The sequence below is a fragment of the Trachinotus anak genome, unplaced genomic scaffold (genome assembly GCF_046630095.1).
Source record: "Trachinotus anak isolate AG129_WGS33_773 ecotype Australia unplaced genomic scaffold, CSIRO_AGI_Tana_v1 ptg000024l, whole genome shotgun sequence".
Taxonomy (NCBI): Eukaryota; Metazoa; Chordata; class Actinopteri; order Carangiformes; family Carangidae; genus Trachinotus; species Trachinotus anak.
The window spans coordinates 1,550,999-1,570,592 of record NW_027273875.1 but is presented as its reverse complement, the minus strand read 5'-3'; the positions used below and the strand labels follow the sequence as shown (position 1 = coordinate 1,570,592).

Below are 19,594 nucleotides of genomic sequence, written 5' to 3'. Positions count from 1 at the left end.
TTCACATCTATCTTCAATCTTCTCTGTGGAATGCACCAACTCTGACCTTTTGAAGCTCTCAGTGTGCATTTACAGTCTGCTGCAGGAGCCTGTCCTTCAGCATTCTGCTTCATGCAGCCAACAGAGAAAGCTGCTATCAAAGGGCGTGAGAATGCTGCTTGCTGGCTAGGTCACAACAAGAACGCTCCATTCCACAGCTGAACATTAAAAAAAAAACAAATCAACTATTTCCTCTTTATTGCTGCAGTCCCACTTCATCCTGTTTCCATCCTACTGAGAAAAGCAAAATGTGCAGAAACCTGGACTGATATTAGTTTGTGTCTGTTTCTCTCATTTGTATCCTAGGCAACATGGACCTAATTCGGGCAAAACTATGGCGTTGTCTTCTTGCAACTAGACAGTAGGGTTTGGATAAGGATTGACAGGAAAATCTATCGTTACTGCAGTCATGAGTCAGATGGAAAACACACTGAAGCACATATCTCATGCATATGCTCTGAGTATCAAATGAAAGGAATTTGTCTTATGGGACAATATATTGATTAATGTTTGAGAAAATATATCAAAGCAGTCCAGATGCAAGAAGTGAAACTGTTGGCAAGATTTACCATGGTTTGTTTTTCCCGGACAGAGTCGTCTAAATTTTGTTATGGCTTGTTTCAAACCACAGACAGTATGGTTTTGGTGACTGGTAGGTCAAGGAACATCTAAGAGTAAGCCTTCATTTTTAGACATGTAAAGTACATGTATTCTTTTTATCATTCAAAATGCTTTGCTTTGTTTTATTTCAATGACTAACCTGAAGTTAGGACTTGTTTCTCATTGAAACATAGTAACTCATCAGATGTTGTAACAGGTTACTTGTATCGTAGTCATCTACAAAACTATCATAGTCATCTACAAAACTATCATAGTCATCTACAAAACCTGCAGTTGACCAAAAATCATGATTACAAAGAAATGTCAGCCATCAAGTCATGTCACTCTCTTAACATCATCTTTTATCATTTCACCCCGCTCACCTATCCTCTTTGTTGATCTGATCACCAAATCCAACAGTATCAACAATCGTCAGTTTGAGGTGGACGTTGCTTTCTTGCAGGTCGTAGGTTCGCGGCCGCAGGTACACGCCGTTCTGATAATGGCTCGCCTCTTCATTCTCAAACATGGTGTTGAAAAGTGTGTTCATTAACGTAGACTTGCCAATACCAGTCTCCCCTGTGGATGGCAGGAACCAGAGAGAAAGAGAGAGAACGGGAGAGTTAAATTACTCAGTCACCGGGGAGTAATTCATCAGCTTTCAGACATGGCTTTTTTTTTTTTACTGCAACACAAGGGGGAGGCCACGTCAGGAAAAACACACTAGGGGGAAAACAAAACACGTAGAGAAATGTTGAGTTGAGTTACAGCATGGCATTAGAGTTATTAGTTACAGCATGGAGTTGCTAATTGTACACAACATTCAACACACTGTGTCACGCACGCTTTTGTTTTGTACTCACCTACACAGAGAATGTTAAAACAAAACCCCTGTGTGACCGATTTACTGACCAGTTGGTCAGGGAGGCTGTCAAATCCAACATGGCCGCCCAAACTCAGGTTACGCTTCTCTTCATTCTGAGGGACACAAACGACACAAAACAAAAAAAAAGTTAAAACCCTCTTCCTGCATGTGAGGAAAACATCAGTCAGAGGTAGGAAGAGTTGGGTGGTACAGAAGCTGAAGACTTCACATTCCTATGCAAATAAACATCAAAGACTCTCCATTCATTCTGCAGATGTAAAACCCATCAACCAACACGATGAGTTAGGCAATCAGGGCCCACAGCGAGGATGAGCTTCAAGAATAATCCTTTGCAAGCATGAGTAACTGGAAAAATTTCCACACAAAGATGTACTTTAAAAGATAAACCAGGAAAATGAGCTGATTCCATGATTCAATATGGAATACAGAAAATGAGAATATCTTCAGTTGGGAATAAAAGTCGATCATAAAGTTGCAGGTTGCTAGTTTTTCAAAACTATTCCTTTGTTTAACTTCAGCACTGACACCACAGCAATGCAGTACAAACAATGTGAATACACGACATGAAACCATTTTTCTTAATTTAGCCCCTTTCTCATCATGTTTTCCAAAACAATCAAATTGAGTGTGACAAGCTGCACCACTATAACCTGGAAACAAAACCAAAAATGATCTCCAATCCCCACAGCTACTGGAAATGATTGCAGAGACCGTGCACAAACACTCTGTAATCAATCTGCATTTGGGGGAAGAGCATCCTGGAACTAAAAGCACAAAGATTACTGACTTACAACAAACCAAAGACAGACAGACACTACTGGGTTGTAAGCACTGTCACCTTTGATCTCCTTTATCTAACCCATCTTGACTGAGGAAGAGAGAGTCAGTGAGGAGAGAGTGCGTTAGAGCCATAGAGGACGGGAACAGACAGCACCTTGAGATGAATGGGGCCACCCGAGCTCGTCTGGCTCAGCCACGAAGGACTGCATATTTGAAGGCTGATGTCACTGAGCGCAGGCAGCCTGAGAGCAGAGCAGAGCTCAGCTGAACGTAGCCCGACAGTACTGAACTGCGAAGAGACAGGCTCTGCATACACAGCAGAGGAGTTATAAACCTGACTGAACTGCACAATATAGGTTGAGCACTGTATATGTGTGTGTGTGTGTGTGTGTGTGTGTTTGTGTGTGTGTATGTAAGAAAGAGGAAAAAAAGAGAAAGAGCTTAATGTGTCAGGCAACACAGCTCAAGTAATCTGACATGAGCTGAGCTAGGCAATACTGAGCAAAGCTGCAAGGAACTGTGAGTTTATTACACTACATTAACAAAGGTGTCCATTAAAAAAAAAATCTATACAAGTCCTTTTTTTAAAGTGATGCTGTTTGTAAAATATCCAGCAAAATAAAGAAATATATTTCATGGGAAGTCAGGTCAGATTGAAAACATTCATTATGATGCTAAAGTGAGGGGTAAAAGCTGCAGGTCAAAGGTTTCAGTGCTGCGATGTAGCTCTCTAACATGAATTTAGCTGTTTATTTGGAAGGGTTGCACCTCCAATTTTAGATGAAATCTAGCTCTTGTTCTTTTGTAACTGCATATTGCGCGTCACTTTGGATAAAAACATCTGCTAATGAATGTAATGTTTGTACTACTCAGTAGCAGGTTTACAGGGATGAGGAAGAGGCAGTGGTCACTCTTTGTTTGTTATTCACTGCATTACTCAGAGCTTGTTAAACAACATTAATGATTCCCTGTGGTATTCAGCTTGCCGAATGAAGCTCATGGAGATATTTGGATAAATTGCTTGAGGGGGAGGGTGTGGCCTCTGGAAGGAAACCGGTGCAACGACTCTCTGGATTCCTGTGTTTAAAATAAGAGAAGCTGATCATTTATATTTGCCTTTATTTATCCAGGCAAGGATAAATAAAGGCCTCTGTGCTCGTTTTCCATCAACACCCTGTTGCGTATCCTGTTTCACATGTGGCAGCAGCTGCACAGCTTGCACACAGTTGATGGATAGGCTTCTTGCTCCGGGGCACCTTGACAACATTTTTTTGTGCAAGTGGGAAAATGTTTTGTCTTATGCTGCAAGTCTGGGAATTTACACTTCAGGTCATAAGCTCATGGTGCTGACTAAAAACATGTCTGGACCTTTAGAGCAGTATGGCAAATTTCAGGGTCAAAGCCTCTGTCATAATCAGTCTTAAAGAGTACTTTGACCTTGTAAATCTTGTTTTTGTGGAAATTTCTCCAAACTTACCAAACCACAATGATGACACTCTCAGATTTAAAAAAAAAAAACAAATAAGATCCTGACTCATGAGATAATTGTGGGTTGACCTGCATTACCAAGTTGTCAGTAACACATAATCTAGGAGAGTGTGTGAAACATATGCGGCAGATGGGTCTGTGACTGAGGGCTATGAAAAGAGCGTGCAAACCTGACCAACAGTGTTATCTTTAAGGATCAGACAGAAAGGAGCTGCAGACGTGGACACAAACTCCCCAAGCTGTGACTTCACAGACTGAATGTGTGAGTGTGTGTGTGTGTGTGTGTGTGTGTGTGTGTGTGTGTGTGTGTGTGTGTGTGTGTGTGTGTGTGTGTGTGTTGGGCTCTGTGCTGGAAGATGCACTCAGATCCTTTACTGAATTAAAAGTAGTAATAGAACCATTTGAAAATACTCCATTACAGGTAATATCCCTTTATTACAGCTACACCAATGGCTTTTAATGCAATCCAATATAACTGCTCTGCCAGAGTCTTCCTTGATGAAGCCTATAACTTCAGTTTTTGTTGACACAGTCATAGAGGTGTTAATTAAATTATATGTTTTAGCACTGTTGCTGTAGCCAGAAGTGATGTTGTAATGGACTGCAAATAAAAAACACCTCTCAACATAATGCAGTCCAGTACAACACCACCTTTAACAATGACCTCAATAACAGTCAGAATTGAATTTACACCCTTCTGACCAATAAGTGAACATTAGGAGCTTGGTAAAGACCAGTGTTACAGCATTAGATGTACCTAATAAAGAAGCCACTGATTGTATACGTTATAATATTGAAACTATTAGTACTCATTATGCAGAAATGTGTGCTACATCATGTATTCAATAGATCTATGTAATGAGACATAAAATGCACTGACAAATAGTATGGAATATTCTGACAACACTAGAGGATTTTTTTTTAAATAAAATAAGACTTGGAGGATTTAATTACATTAGATGAAGACATTAGATGACTTGCTAACAAGTGCACTAAATGTTACAGATGTAGATCATATACTCTGTTTAAAAAAAATCTTAATCTACAAAATAACAGTGAAAAGTATGTTTGCCAAGCAGCTTCAGAAAAGACTAATTTTAGCCTATGTCTTCATATATCACTAACATCATGTGAGAACATGTTGTTTTTACTTTGACCGGAAGATTATATAGTTCACTGTGAATTAAGACTTTTCTATGCACAGAATTGACCGGACTTCATCAACAGTGCTTCAACGTTCCAAATACATTTACATTCATTGACAAGAGCATAACAACACCCATTAGCAAGTACAGGATGTATAACCAACAGATGAGAGCAATTAGGCAGGCATCTTTTTGTCCACCCACTCAAGCTTGTTCAGAGAAGAGAAGAGCAGCAGCATAAAGCATGACAGGAATGAAAAGCTTCTGAGTAACTGTCCCAGCGTGAGGAAACAACACAGTCCCCAGGCCACCGTATCACAAGGCCGACAGGAAATGGCTGCACTGAGTGAAATGAGGCACAAATCATATAGACTAGTTCACAGTGCTGCGTGTTCAGAGCTGGCTGATGTGCACCGCTCGTCAGCAACAGGCCCCTTTTTTTTTATAAATGGAGGCCATTTTGACATTCAACAGAATAGTAAGCCCAGGTGTAAATAATGAAATTAATAATGGCTGAACTGCATGTAGCTGCTTCACATCAGAGGTATTGTTCATGTTATTCTGAAAAGGCCTGCAATGTCATGCAAAGCAGACAAGTTTTAAAAGTATTTTTCATTGTACTTCTTTACCTGATCACCTTGCACTTTAAACAGATTTAGTGCTTACTATTTACTTCAAGGTGTCCCTCAAGGTTTCCCTTACTTGTGACTTGCTTTGGATAAAAACATCTGCCAAAGGAGTAACTGTAAATGTAAACATTGCCAAGGATTTAGTGGGTTACGTTGTGGGTTAAAACTTAAGCCTGTTTTTCGGCCCGTATTTGTTTAAATTTTGGGAAACTGGCCAAAATTAGCTATTTGCAGTTCCGATTTGCAATGATGCGCAGACTTTAATTCACCGCATGAAATATCCTTGCCCCAAGTCTCTTCCTCTGTGTTTCCTGTTTAACTCTCCAGCAACACCCTGGGGTGGTGCACCTTACAGTTTGAAAATCTGTTGTTTAAAGTCCCCAAAGCCTAAAGTGACACCTGTAAATGCCTTGGAGTTCTCAACCAACTCTTCACAATCTAAAGAGAAAAGCAGAAAATTCTCACATTTTTGCCTGTAATACGTAAAGGATTAATAAAACTAATCTTTTCAGCAATTTTCCATTTTTAAAACTACGACTCAAAACAATAAACACACAAAAATAAGCAGGCATGTCAGCCAACAAGGCACTCGACTTAGGGTTAAATAAATATGTGGCACAGATTCAACCTGACATTACTGAGGATGAAACCAGGATCACCTCACAGACAGAAACCTTTTGGGTGAACAGTCCTGACGTGACCTGAAATTCTTTCACACACCACTGTCTGTCTACCCCCTGTTCAGCTTCCCTCTCGCCTTCGGGGCCTCGATCCCCACCCGACTTGTATCTGACTTGTGTTTGCAGCTGGTGTCTGTCTCAGTGAGCCTCCACCTGACAGACAGTAGCAACCTGACAGACTGAGACACACACACTGCAGCTGATGTGTGTGTGTGTGTGTGTGTGTGTGTGTGTGTGTGTGTGTGTGTGTGTGTGTGTGTGTGTGTAGGTGGGGGGAAGGCCTTTGAAAAGGCTTCAAATATTAACTGTTACTTGAGGTGCAGTTTGTGCAGAGCTGGTCTGCCTTAAATGTTGTGTTTTCACATTCAGCCTAAAGAGGCCAGATCAAATGTCAATGATTTTTCTTTCCCCTCTGATCACTTATTAATCACTCAAGCACAAATACCAAATATTTGCTGGTTCCAGCTTCTAAAATGTGAGGTTTTGCTCTTTGTCTCCATTTAATTTGCCTGTAAATTGAATATATTCATGTTGTTGACCTTTAGACTGAAAGAAAATGCTATCTGAAGACGTCAGCTTGGTCTCTGACACACTGTGATGATCTAAAAGTTAATATTAAAACAATTAATTGATATAGAAATGTCTCTGTCTTGACATGGGTGCTAGTAGCTTGAGACTAGATTGGGACTTTAAAGTTTTCCATACTATTGACTTCAGTAAAATATTCTGAAATCTCCAAACTTCCTGATAATGAAAGTGTCCTTGTTTTAAAGCTATTAAAAAATACTATTTTACTGAAGATGTTGTTATATATTGTCTTTTTGTCATTGTTCTGGCTTTACGTATATATACATTTGAACTTGACACTACCTAGTACTGTACAGTAATGGCACTGACTTGCCTTTGTATCCTGGACTTGACTGGTCAGTACAATCTGCATTTAAACTGAGACCTTTGTGTGCCTCAAGCTAAGCTGAAGAATGAGTCGTACAATTAGCCTGTTGTGGTTGGTTAACAAATTGGGAAACTGACGCTCAGTGTAGCTGTTAAAGTGGCTCTCTCTGCAAGCAAAAAAAAAAAAAAAAATGGATGTTAGTTTGGGGCCTTCTGGGGTCTGTGGGCCTAATTCAACTTAGCATCTGTGAGGGGAGGAGACCACATGATAACCTCAGTGACAGGCCCACATGTGCATGCAGTACTCTCTAGATGAGATGGCTGTTGAGGGTGCTTCCTGTCCAATGACGGCCATGTAGACTTATGAAAGTGTGGCTTGATGTGCTCTAAAGTGTGGACTGATACATCATGCTGTTGAGATCTGAGAGGGTTTCTTGTATTAATGCTCATTATGAAGGACTTTACAGCTCGTCCTGTGGCATCAGACAAGAAATGTACTTGGAGAAGATGTTTTTGCAATATTGTCAGCACTAACCACACCTACAGATTTTGCTTGTGTGTGCTATAGACGTTCTCCTGCTGCAACTTTTGCTCGCGGTGATCTAGTGATGGTGAAATATGTTGACGGTTGAGATGCAGATGACGTGTGCAATCAGGAATCCACAAGCAAGTTTTTATCTGATTACTGTCTTATCAAGTGCATTCTGTCTCTCTCACTCATGCAAAACAATTGTATGGCCACATTACTGCACGGCTTTATCACTCAATCTATGCCCAATGGGACAGACAAAACGAAATGAGAGAGGAACCATTTTACGAGACAGATAGCACACTCATCTTTATAGGGCCTTTCAACTATATACCATTTCCTTACTATTACAGAACTGACAAATACAAAAATAAAAAAAAGCTTTTTGTAGTTTTGACAGTTATGTTCTTGGTCACAAGCTAAAACCCCTTATGGATTAGAGGTAAAACCTGCCTGGATCTGGTAAGCTTTTCCCTCTCACATGCATGTAAAGCTTTCATACGTTCTTAGTAAGATAAAAAGCATTCTTGTTGCAAGTTCTAGACTAGTTATGCTCACTACTGAATGCTGTTGGACAGACAACATGAAGGAGGTGAACTTGATTTAATCACAAGCTGCACACAAGAAAAAAAAAACGGTGGATCCTTGTAAAGTGCACTTTAAGTACTAAAAAAATTTTATGTGAGTTACTGTGAGGTTATCTATGTAACAGTGGAAACTAACTGAAATCTGAGACAGTTCAACTCTGGGCTTTAAGTTAAATCAATTCTTTTGTGCCCTTTTCTGGTTTGCAAATAGTTTTGACTCAAGAAAACAGTAACTTGATACATTTTTATCTTTTTCTGGCTCTCTCATGACACTGACCGGCATCACAAGCAACTAAATTTGCAATAGACATGCTATTTTCAGGTCCAGCGTCAGATAAATGACCGTCCTTTCCTTTTATTTTCAGCTGTGTTCTTGTCCACGCTGCTAGTGTTAGCTCAGCCAAGTCAGCGTTAGGTGAATGAGCTAAGAGTGACTTGTTTTGAGCATTCGTATACACACCTTGTGCAAGTTGCATTGTTCAGAATCCAAATATCCGTATGGTCAAGGTCATAATTTAAATGTGACTTGATGCTGTGTTTTTATTGTCCATACTGATGGACAAACACATCTACATCCAACCTGATACAAATAAAAAATAGTTTGAGCTGTAAAACCAAACTTTTAATGGGTCACATGACTGCTGATGAATTCACTGGGTGGTGCAGGAATCAAACTTGTGACATACAGATTATGAGACCTCCAGTCTGTCCTGTCCCAAAGCTGTTCAGTATAGACTCAAAAAAAAACAAAAAACAAAACTGAGAATACAATAGACCTGCACTTTTTTATGTTGAACTTTCCTTCCTTCATGCGAACAAGAATAACAGTAATGGCATTATGACACCAAAACAAACATCACTGGCTCAAAATCTTCATTAGGCTTTTGCCAAGTTATTTGTAGTGCTATTTTAATCCTAGAGCATCCCACTCTGGGGCTGTAATTGGTCTTTGAGAAAAGTAAAACCTATTCTATAGATGGGTATTGACTCGTCATCTCAGAGGCTGCAGCTCGGCTGTCATTATTAATCTACAATACTGGATTTGACAAACTCGCCTCTAGGCAATTCTGGCCTGTATGTTCTATGTAAAGCTAACAACACTGATGACAGACACACAACAATGAGTAAATCTGACCTACAATCTGTCCTGATCAACATACAGATAAATACATGGGAAAAGCAGAGGCTAAGATTTAAAAGGAAGAGGTTTTGAGTCCTAGGACTAGTTTAAAATGGGAAAATGCAGACTGATTCTCATTATTCAGTAAAGAAATCTATAACTAGAGCACATATGTGAATAATGTATCAACACAAACAAGCAAAGCAACTCATTTAAAATTACAAGCATCTTCTCCCACAGTTCGTCAATCCATGCCTTTTGCCTTAAAGCACTTTATGAAGCTAACTTAATTTTATGCATGCAGGCCTCAAGGGAGAAACAATTCTCTTCAGGGTCAGTAAGCACTGTACATGCTAAATATGGTATAGGCCATTTCATTACATAACCATGTAACTGAATAGCGTGCTTTTTATGATACACACTCCAATGCAATCAGTGAATGAAAAAAAACAACGGAAGTTGAGGTCTACATTGATCACCTCATGTGGCTCTGGCCTAGAAAGTTATCCCAAAGCTACAGCTTCCATTGGACTGGGATTGACATGGGCCAACAACGCAACCAACCACACATCCCTATCAATAGCTGCACATAATTAACAGCGTGCCCTCTACACAAACTGCCAGACGCACGTCAGTTTGTTCAATATGGTCTCACTTAGTTCAGAAAGTTAGGCAGGAAGTTAGACAGTCAGGCAACTATGCTGCTCCCAACACTGGCCTGTTTCACTGCATTCTCAGCATTTTCTCATTAATCAACCCCCTCTAATTTGGTATTCCAAAAGAGACATTTAGGAAATCACTCATCTGCAATATCTCCTGCAACCTGTACCCCTTCTTGGACATGTTCCTGATTTAAGAAAATGCCAACTGTGCAATGCATCCTCTTTTTGGATCCTCTCCTTCCTTTGTGGACATGTGTTACACCAATAAGTGGAAGGAGTGGCCTGGAGTGTGTTCTTAATCTTTTTATCCCCACAGCTCAGTGCTGCTTACTATCCAATTCACCACCCAAAGGACCTCTTCAAGCATCTGCCAAAAAGTTAATCACCCTTGTTAAATCTCCTCCTGTGCCTTTGCCTTTGTCACTAAAATATTAGTTTTCCTTTGTTGAGTGACTGTCTGTGAATTCTTGACGTAAAGAGGTGGGTACATATTAATGTTGTTTTCTTCAGCCGGTATTGCATCATGATACTGCACATACAGGATTACACCTGACTGACAACAGGGCTTGTCATTATGAAAGTAATAAAAGATGATACTCCTTTGCCCAATCCACTACTATAAGCAAAAGGTACTGCATAGAGAAATACCTGGCTGATGTACAAAATAACATTATGAGTAAAAAGAAAAAAGAAAAAAAAGTTTAAATTTGCACCCCTGAACAGGAACTTAAAAACATGTCAACACATTGTCACGACTGAGGCTCATCACACAGTACCAAGGGCTATCTAGTAATTCAAAGCAATATTGCAGTTTAACTCAACAAAACTGCAATTAATACATCTTTAAATGTGTCTGTGGGGCACACTAGTGACTTTATAGTTATTTTATTTTTTTTTTTTTAGCATTTTTATCTGAAAGCTAACCACTGTATTTGTTGTTAGGCTATATGATATAGTAACGTCAGTTTCTTTAATGTGTTGTTTACAGTCACTTCTGATAACGTCAAGTAAACCATACGTTATTCCCTTGTGCCTAGCAACGCATACATGTTTACAGTTAAAAAAATAAATAATAAACGTTACAAGACACGACGTTAAAACAGTCAAAATAACAACGCTGTCTTAATTTGTCTTTACTGACAGAAACCATCACACCAATCACTCCCACCATCTCGGCTGAGCCCACATCACAGGCTTCAAAAGCGGGAGGGGGGAGGCTTGGTTAGCTTCGTACCCACACACGGCAGCTAACACCCACACTTTTACTAATCGCAACCGTGCATTCCCTGTGGCTGCAATATCTTCGCTACCAAAAAGACGGGGCTTTCACTCACCGAGAATACGTCAACGTCCGTGGCAGCCATGGTGCGGAATGTATGGTGTTGGTGTGCTGAGCAGACCGAGCAGAGGCGAAAGGGGAACAGCCCTCGTCTCTCCGTGCTAGCCTGCCAAACTACTGACTGAGCCGAGCTGACAGAGACGGGAGGAGAGGGACACAAGACGGAAGAGAGCTGGTAACTGGACAGAGAGGCTATCAGCGAGCTGGGTGACAAGAGGACTCCCTGCTACTCCCCGTCTCCTTCGCTCACTCGGGCAGACTAAATTGTTTCTTTTCCTTCATCTCGTTTCGACCGGGAGTCAATAAGATTTAAAAAATAACTCTGTTAATTTAGCTATACTGTGTATAGTAGAAAAGAAAAGAAGTGGATAGAGAGGAGTTAAGAGCAGCGGATGAGTGAGGTAGATGTTCCTGTTTCGCGCCATATATTTAACAATTTATCTCGATTTTAACAGAAGCTTTTCTTCTCATTAATAATCGAGAGTACTTGCCGATTGAAGGTCGATATATTCTCAATCTGGAGCGGTTAAAAGTCGCTTTGAAGTGTTTCCAGGCGGCTCAGCGGCCGAAGTTTCTACGTACGTTGAAAATGGGGCGAACTATCTTGACGTTCACGTGACATCTTTGGGCGAGACAGATCCAATATGGCCACTTCTTACGAAGTCCCATTCAGTCCAGGAATGTCGAGCTGCACACGCTGCAAGCCAGGACAGGAGCGAGCGGCACCGCAGAGTGACGGGGGGTGGGGGCAGAAATATGTGTGTCAGCGGTGCAGGTGATAAAACACCTAATCATCACCTCAGTGCAGCCAACTGTAGATGTGTCCTTTTTAAGATTCATATTTAAATTAGTTAATGAGGTCACGGATTCATTTTTACTACAACGTGACTCAGCCAATCAGAATGAGCTATTTCATGATTATTGTTGTGTCTAATTTAGGACAATTATAAGACCAGTCCTACTGTGTAGTGTGTGCTGTACTATTTGAAAGTGCATGTAGTCTGGGCGCCCTGGGGACTTGTATCTGTGTTTTCAGGGCCTGACCAGTGGAATTCAGTTTTTATGGTGATAATGACATTGTGAAACTTTTTTTTATTATTATTTATGAACACTTTATTTAAAGTTTAACGAAAGGGAACAGACAGTAGATCTGAAACTCTCTCTCACACACACACACGCACAAAATAGAGAGACAGAGAAACTCGTTACACTAGATTATATATTTTATAATAGGGCCTACTTTCATTTTGTTATCTTTTCAGACGTCTTGCTCTGATTTTATTACTAAACTGAGCAAGACATTTGACTCACAATTTATTCTAAATCATTGCCTTCTTACATATGTGCGTGTACGTGTGCCACAAGACATTAAACAGGCCTACTATTGTGTAATATTTTTATCATTAGTAGTAATGATGATAGAAGTTGTAGTAATATTATGAGTATTTGTATTATACTTACTTATGATCATAACTCTCTCAATGCTCTAAATGAACTGTAAATTACTTGATGTCTTCGGCTTAAAAGTCTTTTTGACTTTGCCACTTTGTCTGGAGGGAAACATCTGCATATATTATTCAAATTGTATCCACGTCCGCACTTTTTCCGGTGAGAGACTCCCGCAGGTGGGGAGGAGGGGAGCGGCCAGGTGAGGGCTCCCGCACTGACACTGGAACAAAGGTGGAGGGAGGCTGTTGGAGTCGAGAAGCTCCAACTTGGCTCCGCGTAAAGGCCCATATAGCTTTTGAACAATGGTCTTGACGCAAGAATCCGTCCTGTCTCTGCTGATTTCGGAGGGGGGCAGAGTGAGGAAGTCCGACCTGGTGGGTAAGTTTAAAGGTTCGATAGACTGCGGCGATCCCGCGGAGAAAGAGCGGAACAGGGAGCTTTTCAAGACCTTTGTCAACAACGTCGCTTTCGTCAGAGAGATCGACGGTGTCCGGTATGTTCTCATCAAGAAAATGTATCAGCATTTGCTGGACAGTGTCCAGACTGCGGCGGAGGACCGTGTGGATAAGACTGAAAATGAAGAGACCCGTGGGACAGGTGAGCGGCAGCGCCCACCTGCGCGGACTGAAGAGAGAGCCGAGAGCCCTGAGGGTCCGACAGGGGGAGGGTCTGCTGTTTCTGACCTTGATCCAGAGCAGGCGAGTGAAAGTGATGAAAATCCTACTGAATTACTGTCTCCTATACAGCTAGCACTGCAGAGGAACAAATATACGCATATAAGAGTTAAAAGGATGCTGAATTTTGAGTCCCAGAAGCAGGGCACGGATGGAGATAATTGCTCAAAATGGGGTGCAGTGAGTAAGCCCACCACCGTCCAGAGCAAACCTTATGCCTTGCCTCTGAGAATGCCACCCAGCACCACCAGGGTGGAGATCCGCAAGCTGAAGGTGGACCCAGATGATCCTCCTGAAAGTCCAAAACTAGATGCCTCTAGGGGCAAGAGGAGACCCCCCTCTGCAGAGACGGGCGGCAGCACTAGCTCACCCCAGCTGAGGAGGGCGTTTAAGACCACCAAGCCGTCAGAGGAGCACAAAGACACAAGGATTCCCTCTGTGGTTCCCCTGGAGCAGGCAGAGCATGAATGGCTTGTCAAGTGTGCTGCCGGCCACTGGAGCCAGGTTTACGGCCTGCTGCTGACAGACAACCAGCTGGCCGAGAAGAGGGACTTCATGTCAGGCTTCACTGCCCTGCACTGGGCAGCCAAGTGTGGGAAGAGCGAAATGCTTGTGAAGATAATTGACCTATCAAGGCAGGGAGGAGTTGACGTTGACATTAACGCCAAGACACACGGTGGATACACTCCTCTGCACATTGCCGCCTTGCACGACCAGGAGTACATCATGGCCATGCTGGTGGGAGAGTTCGGGGCCAATGTGAACATCAGGGACAACTGCGGGAAGAAGGCTTACCACTATCTGAGCAAAGGCATTTCTGGGACTCTGAGAGAGATGCTGGGTGAACCCAAAGCCCATCAGGCCCAGGACAAGACCCTGCCGGAGAAAGAGGAGCCGGACCTGTTCCCGGATCTCTCCAAGGGCCTGCATTCAATAAGCCGTCTCTTCCAGCCTCACATAACAGGCCCGAAGAAGAAGCACAAGCAGAGGCCAGGATTTTACTCCCTGAGCGACGACCCCAGTGAGGACAGAGAAGACAGCAGCAGTGGCTTCAGACAAAGAGTGGTATCAGATGCTTTCATGTGAAGGAGGGACTCTTCCTCATCTTATTTTTTCATGAGGGAACAGTGTGAAAACACAAGAGCCTTCAATAAATTTGACTGACAGTGCTTAGATTTTTTTGGGCCTTCTATAACAATGAACAAACTGAAAATCAATCAATCAACTGATCAATGCCTCCTTCCTTCTTTGTGCTTTATTTATATTGTCTATCACACATGAGATTCAGACAACTTCTGGAGGTGGTTCATTGACTCTGAACCAGTAGAGGATTTTGTGTTATCTGTACAAGTTGTATCTTGAGATTGTGTTTCCAGGTGTGGATCAAACATGATTCAGTGGGTCCTTCCTGTGAGTTGTCTTATTAGTCATCATCTGTGGTGTCTGGATGGTTTTGTCTTTTCAGTCTATCTGTTGAATTTTGGATTTACCCTTCGACAGACGTAAGATGTTTATTTTATACTGAATTTTCCATTTGTGTAAAATTTTAAATTGCTATGAATTTCTGTTTTTTTTTTTTTTTTGTTTTTTTTTTCAAAATTAGGTTTAAAAGTAAACAGCTGCACCAAACACTGAAACCAGTAGGTAGCAGCACAAGTTAGGCTATTCATTTCATTTACATCACTGAGCTTCTATTGCCTGTTTTAAATGTTTTCAAAATATCTTTTCTCGATCTATCTTTGATTTAAAAAAAAAAATATAATATAATAAATACTTGGGAAGAAAACAAACACTGGATTTCATTGAATTACAATGAATTTGACCAGAAAAAGCAGTGGGTGTATTCTTCATAAAGGTGTGTGCAGGTGCTGCTTAAACCATTACACTGCCCGTTCATGCCAAAGCGTCTCTGACATGTGACTGTGATTCAGACAGATAAGCGGCTGTCTGGAGATGAGTTCGTTTTTTTTGCATGTGTTTGCATGTGTTTGCATGCATGTGTCCTGAAAGTGTGTGTGAATGCTATCGCTGGCAGCGGCAGGGCGTCCAAGTTGAAGAGCAGCATTCATCTAGAAGTGACTTTGCTGCCTTGTTTCCTGTCTGTCCTGGTTCATTAGTCTTGACAGATGTGACTTGGGTCTTACCGACTAGGAGTCAACAAGATGGCAAAGATGAAATGCTTAGTCGCATCTTGTTTGGAAAAGAAAAAAAAAAAAAACATAGGCAAAGAAACAGCAGCATTTAGTTGTAGCATGTGTCCTGTGGTCCGCGCCTCAAGTCGTCCCCCTCTGTTTCTTGTGTGTTTCATGATATCACTTCCCCAGCAGCATATGCGGTCTTTACGTCAAGATGATGTTTCATCTGCAACCCTCAGGGTTTTACAAAGCAAATGGTCTTTCCTGCTGCTGCTGCTGCTGCTGCTGCTGCTGCTGCTGCTGCGAGGAAAAGGGCCAACACGTGGTCAGGAACAGGATGATGATAAATTACACTACTAAAAATTAACTCCTGACACAATAAAGTGTAGAGTGTGAGCAGTAGATTCTACTTATGTTCCAAAAGTAAAGATGCTTGTTTTGAAACTGGCCCATTTATGAGAGTTGATGCAGTAATCTGTCCATATCCTGTTATCTTGTTTAAACTTTAAAAATGCTCATCCTAGGATTTCCATGTTTGAGTTTATTAAGCAATACAGTCACTAAGTGCTAAACTACTGCCTCCTCTAAACACCTGTAAAGTAACAGCTTGGATCTTGTTTGGTTACAGGAAGCCATACAGACAAAGATATTACAGGGCGTTACGTCCTGTCACAATTTCTTGGACTTTGAATTTCTCATAGTGTAGTGGATTAAACATATGACGCACACTTCAGCTTGGTACTGAACACACAGACATGAGAATGATATCAGTCTTCATATCTCATTCTTGACAAGAACTCCACAGTCATTAACGTGATCATTAAGGTGGCATATTAGGTTGACTTACGAACAGCTCTGCACCATTTCTGAATGATTATGTGTTATCGTTTAAAAGAACTGCTCAGTCTTTTTGGTAAACATACTTGTTCACTTTCATGTTGAGAGTTAAATGAGGAGATCGATACCACTCTCATGTGTGCGCGTTCGGTACATAGCTGTAGGCTGCTGGCTGTAGCTTCATATTTAACCCTTTAAAGGCTAATCAGGTGATCAATGTCTGTTGACGAGCAGGGTTTTGGTATTGGACACAATTCAGTGTAAATCTGCAACATCCGTAAAGACAAAGACAAGAAATATATTCTCTGTGGCTTCTTCACTATGTACACCTGTACACCTGCCATATCATCTGTCTTTATAAAGCTCATGATGTTCAGTTTTTGGTGACATTATAAATTCAATTCTATGTTCGTCATTGAGATCACAGTTACAGAGGATTTGTAATTTTTCCATATTATATTATATTAGAAACACGCCTCCAGTCTCCTCCACTAACTATGACCTCAATGGTAAAACATAATTTAACAGCTATATGACAGTGTCAAAATGACTGACTGTAATCCAGAGGGTCTGGAATGTATATTCATTGTAAACCATTATCCTGTATGTGTGTCAGATAGTTATAAACTGGCCTTAAATTAGCTTAATTAGAGCACAGCTCCAACAGGAACATCTGCTGTAACGAAGAGGCAATAAATCATGGTGCTATAAAACCAGTACAGCAGTTTAGCTCTGGAGGAGGAGACTGAAGGTGTGCTGACATTCCGGCGGGCGGCGAGTTCAGAGTTCAAGCTGAAAACTGAGCTTTGAAGCCACTAATCTGAGCACCTGGCGGAGTCCTCGCTGACTCATCGGCCCTTGATAAATAACCCTACAGACCTCCAGCAGACGCTGCATAGTATGACCCATTTGACACAGTTATTTGGTGGCACGAAGCCATGAAACAATCACACTTTTTGCCCCTTCATAGTGTAGATTCCCTGCTGTAGTTTACGTTTCACTCACCATTTTCCATTTCCCTGTGTCTGTGCTGAGACAGAAAGACGCAGTCAGTGATTATCAGCAGCAAAGCTCCTCATTATCCAGCAGTGTGACAGGGCTGCTGCTGCAGTGTTCAGACTGTTCCCTCCTGTTTGTTGTCGGCAGCGCACACACACACACACAGCGAGTGCTACATCACTTATGCAGTCTTTGTAACAACACTAAACCTAAGAAATCGCAGTGGGGATTGCTGCCTTCTGCATAAACTGAAGCGGGGGGGGGGTTCAAAATTCATAAACTGCAGCAGTAAGTGAGGGTGAATGAAGTTTAAGATACTAATGATAAATTTAGAAACATGTGTCACTGTCCTAAAGCTAGAAATCAGAAGAATCCTCAAATCAGGCTCCTTTGTAAAGTATCAGCAGTTCTGTATTCCATTCAAATATCCATTAAATGCCATGATGAATGTGGAATGCAGGAACTGCATCATTCTTTTTAATTGAAGCACCACATTAAGAGCCGTTGAGTACAAATGATGAACTAATACAGCAGGAGAACATACCCTGGAAGCAAAGACTTGCTTGTAAATGTCATATTCTAATAAGGTCAACAGCTTGCTCTTATCACTTTGGCTACTGAAGTTATAGCTGAAACTGCTTTGAGCCACTGGGGGAAATGAGTTACGTTGCTAACCAAACAATCTACAGTGGCTGTGTACTGTACGCCCTAACAGGTTTCTTCCAGATTTTAAATTGGATATAAAGATTAAGATTTGAAACACTCATTTTGGTGTAAGAAATGACACAAAGGGTCCTTTCACAGCTGCTCTTTTCGATCCAGTTCAATCGAACCCTGGTTCCTTTTTTCCCTCGGTGCAATTCGTTTGGGCAGGTGTGAAAACAATAATCTCACTCAGGTGCAGCCCAAAACAACTGCATCTTGACCCCTTCAGGGAGGTGGTCTCCGTCTGCGTTCTGGTGTCGGATAGCACGTAGGTAAACTGCCCAGATACATATTAGAGCTATGAAGAAATGTCATTTCTGACGCTGATCTATGCTGCATAACCTTCTTCCTGTGTTTTCTCTCCTGCTGCTGCCAGACAATCTCACCAATAAGGGGAGTGACTGTTCACATGTGGTTTGTAGTGATGCGTTTGGTTTACTTGAATTTTTCTCTTTGTGAAAACAAAGCGAACCAAGGGGAAATGCTACAAGTTCACAAACCCATCGACGGAATCGCACCAAAGCAAATAAACTTCAGGTGTGAAAAAGCCCCATTCATTGTCATAGAACATCACACATTTTAAGGTTCTTTGATTTGTCTCTAACTATAGAGGAGAGTGCTGCATGTTCACGAATACTGACCAAACTCTACTGGGGCACTGCAATAAGTAATTTAATTTCTTAAAAAGGGTTGGATTCTCCTTTAAAGCATCTGGTGCAGAAAAATAACAGACTCAATTTATGAATCTTAAAGTTGTTGTAGAAGCCTAGAGGGGACTTTATTCAAACATCATGTCAACTTGAAAGTGAAACTGTAATTCCAAGATAGCACTGTAGCTTTTCACACATGTATGTGTTCTAGTATCACACTGGACTTGACTTCATGAACAGAGCAGGAGAAGCAGTCAGCAGGTTCCTAACTCCAGGCAAGCCTGATATTTAAAACAAACGTTACAAGTATGTGTTCTAGAAAATACTAAGCTGGTAAAAGCAGGAGATTGTGTCAATTTCATATTCATTATTCATATTCATTTCATAGTTTTTTGTTTTTGTCATGTAGTCATATGAACATAAAAACACCTAGTGCAAATTTTACAATAATTTTTCAGTTAAGTCAATTATTTAAATATAAGTGCACAACGTGTTGTTAATTACCATGCTATTAATGTCTGACAGAGGTCTACTAGTTTAGAGTCCCTGTTTTATGTCCCTGCTGGCTTCAATGAGAATATGATCAACAGTGTTTTTTACTTCATAAACTACACTAAGTGCTCTCTGGTGTCTCTCACTGCCCTCCTGAGGTTTCCCTCCTCCATTTGCCAACATGAACAGAAATCCATTCTGTTCATTCTTTTAATAAGCACGTGTTGTTGCTGACAAGTGGCCTTCGAATATAAGGCTGAAAAAATGAGGGCAGA

General features: G+C 41.2%; 2 protein-coding genes across 2 annotated transcripts in view; one reads left to right on the top strand and one right to left on the bottom strand.

Annotated features, from left to right (window-relative positions):
* septin8a (septin 8a) overlaps positions 1-11,560 on the bottom strand; it is a 32,409-nt gene extending 20,849 nt beyond the window's left edge. The window contains exons 1-3 of the mRNA XM_071460281.1: positions 11,374-11,560; positions 1,503-1,617; positions 1,023-1,218 (exon numbers count right to left, since the gene is read on the bottom strand). Coding sequence (XP_071316382.1) covers positions 1,023-1,218; positions 1,503-1,617; positions 11,374-11,403 — 341 coding nt within the window. The 5' untranslated portion in view covers positions 11,404-11,560. The remainder of the gene's footprint in view (positions 1-1,022; positions 1,219-1,502; positions 1,618-11,373) is intronic.
* Positions 11,561-13,000: 1,440 nt separating this feature from the next.
* LOC139607437 (ankyrin repeat domain-containing protein SOWAHA) lies at positions 13,001-15,062 on the top strand. Its single transcript, XM_071460279.1, has one exon. It carries the CDS (start codon positions 13,130-13,132, stop codon positions 14,585-14,587), a length of 1,458 nt encoding a protein of 485 aa, XP_071316380.1. The 5' UTR covers positions 13,001-13,129; the 3' UTR covers positions 14,588-15,062.
* The last annotated feature ends 4,532 nt before the right edge of the window (positions 15,063-19,594 follow it).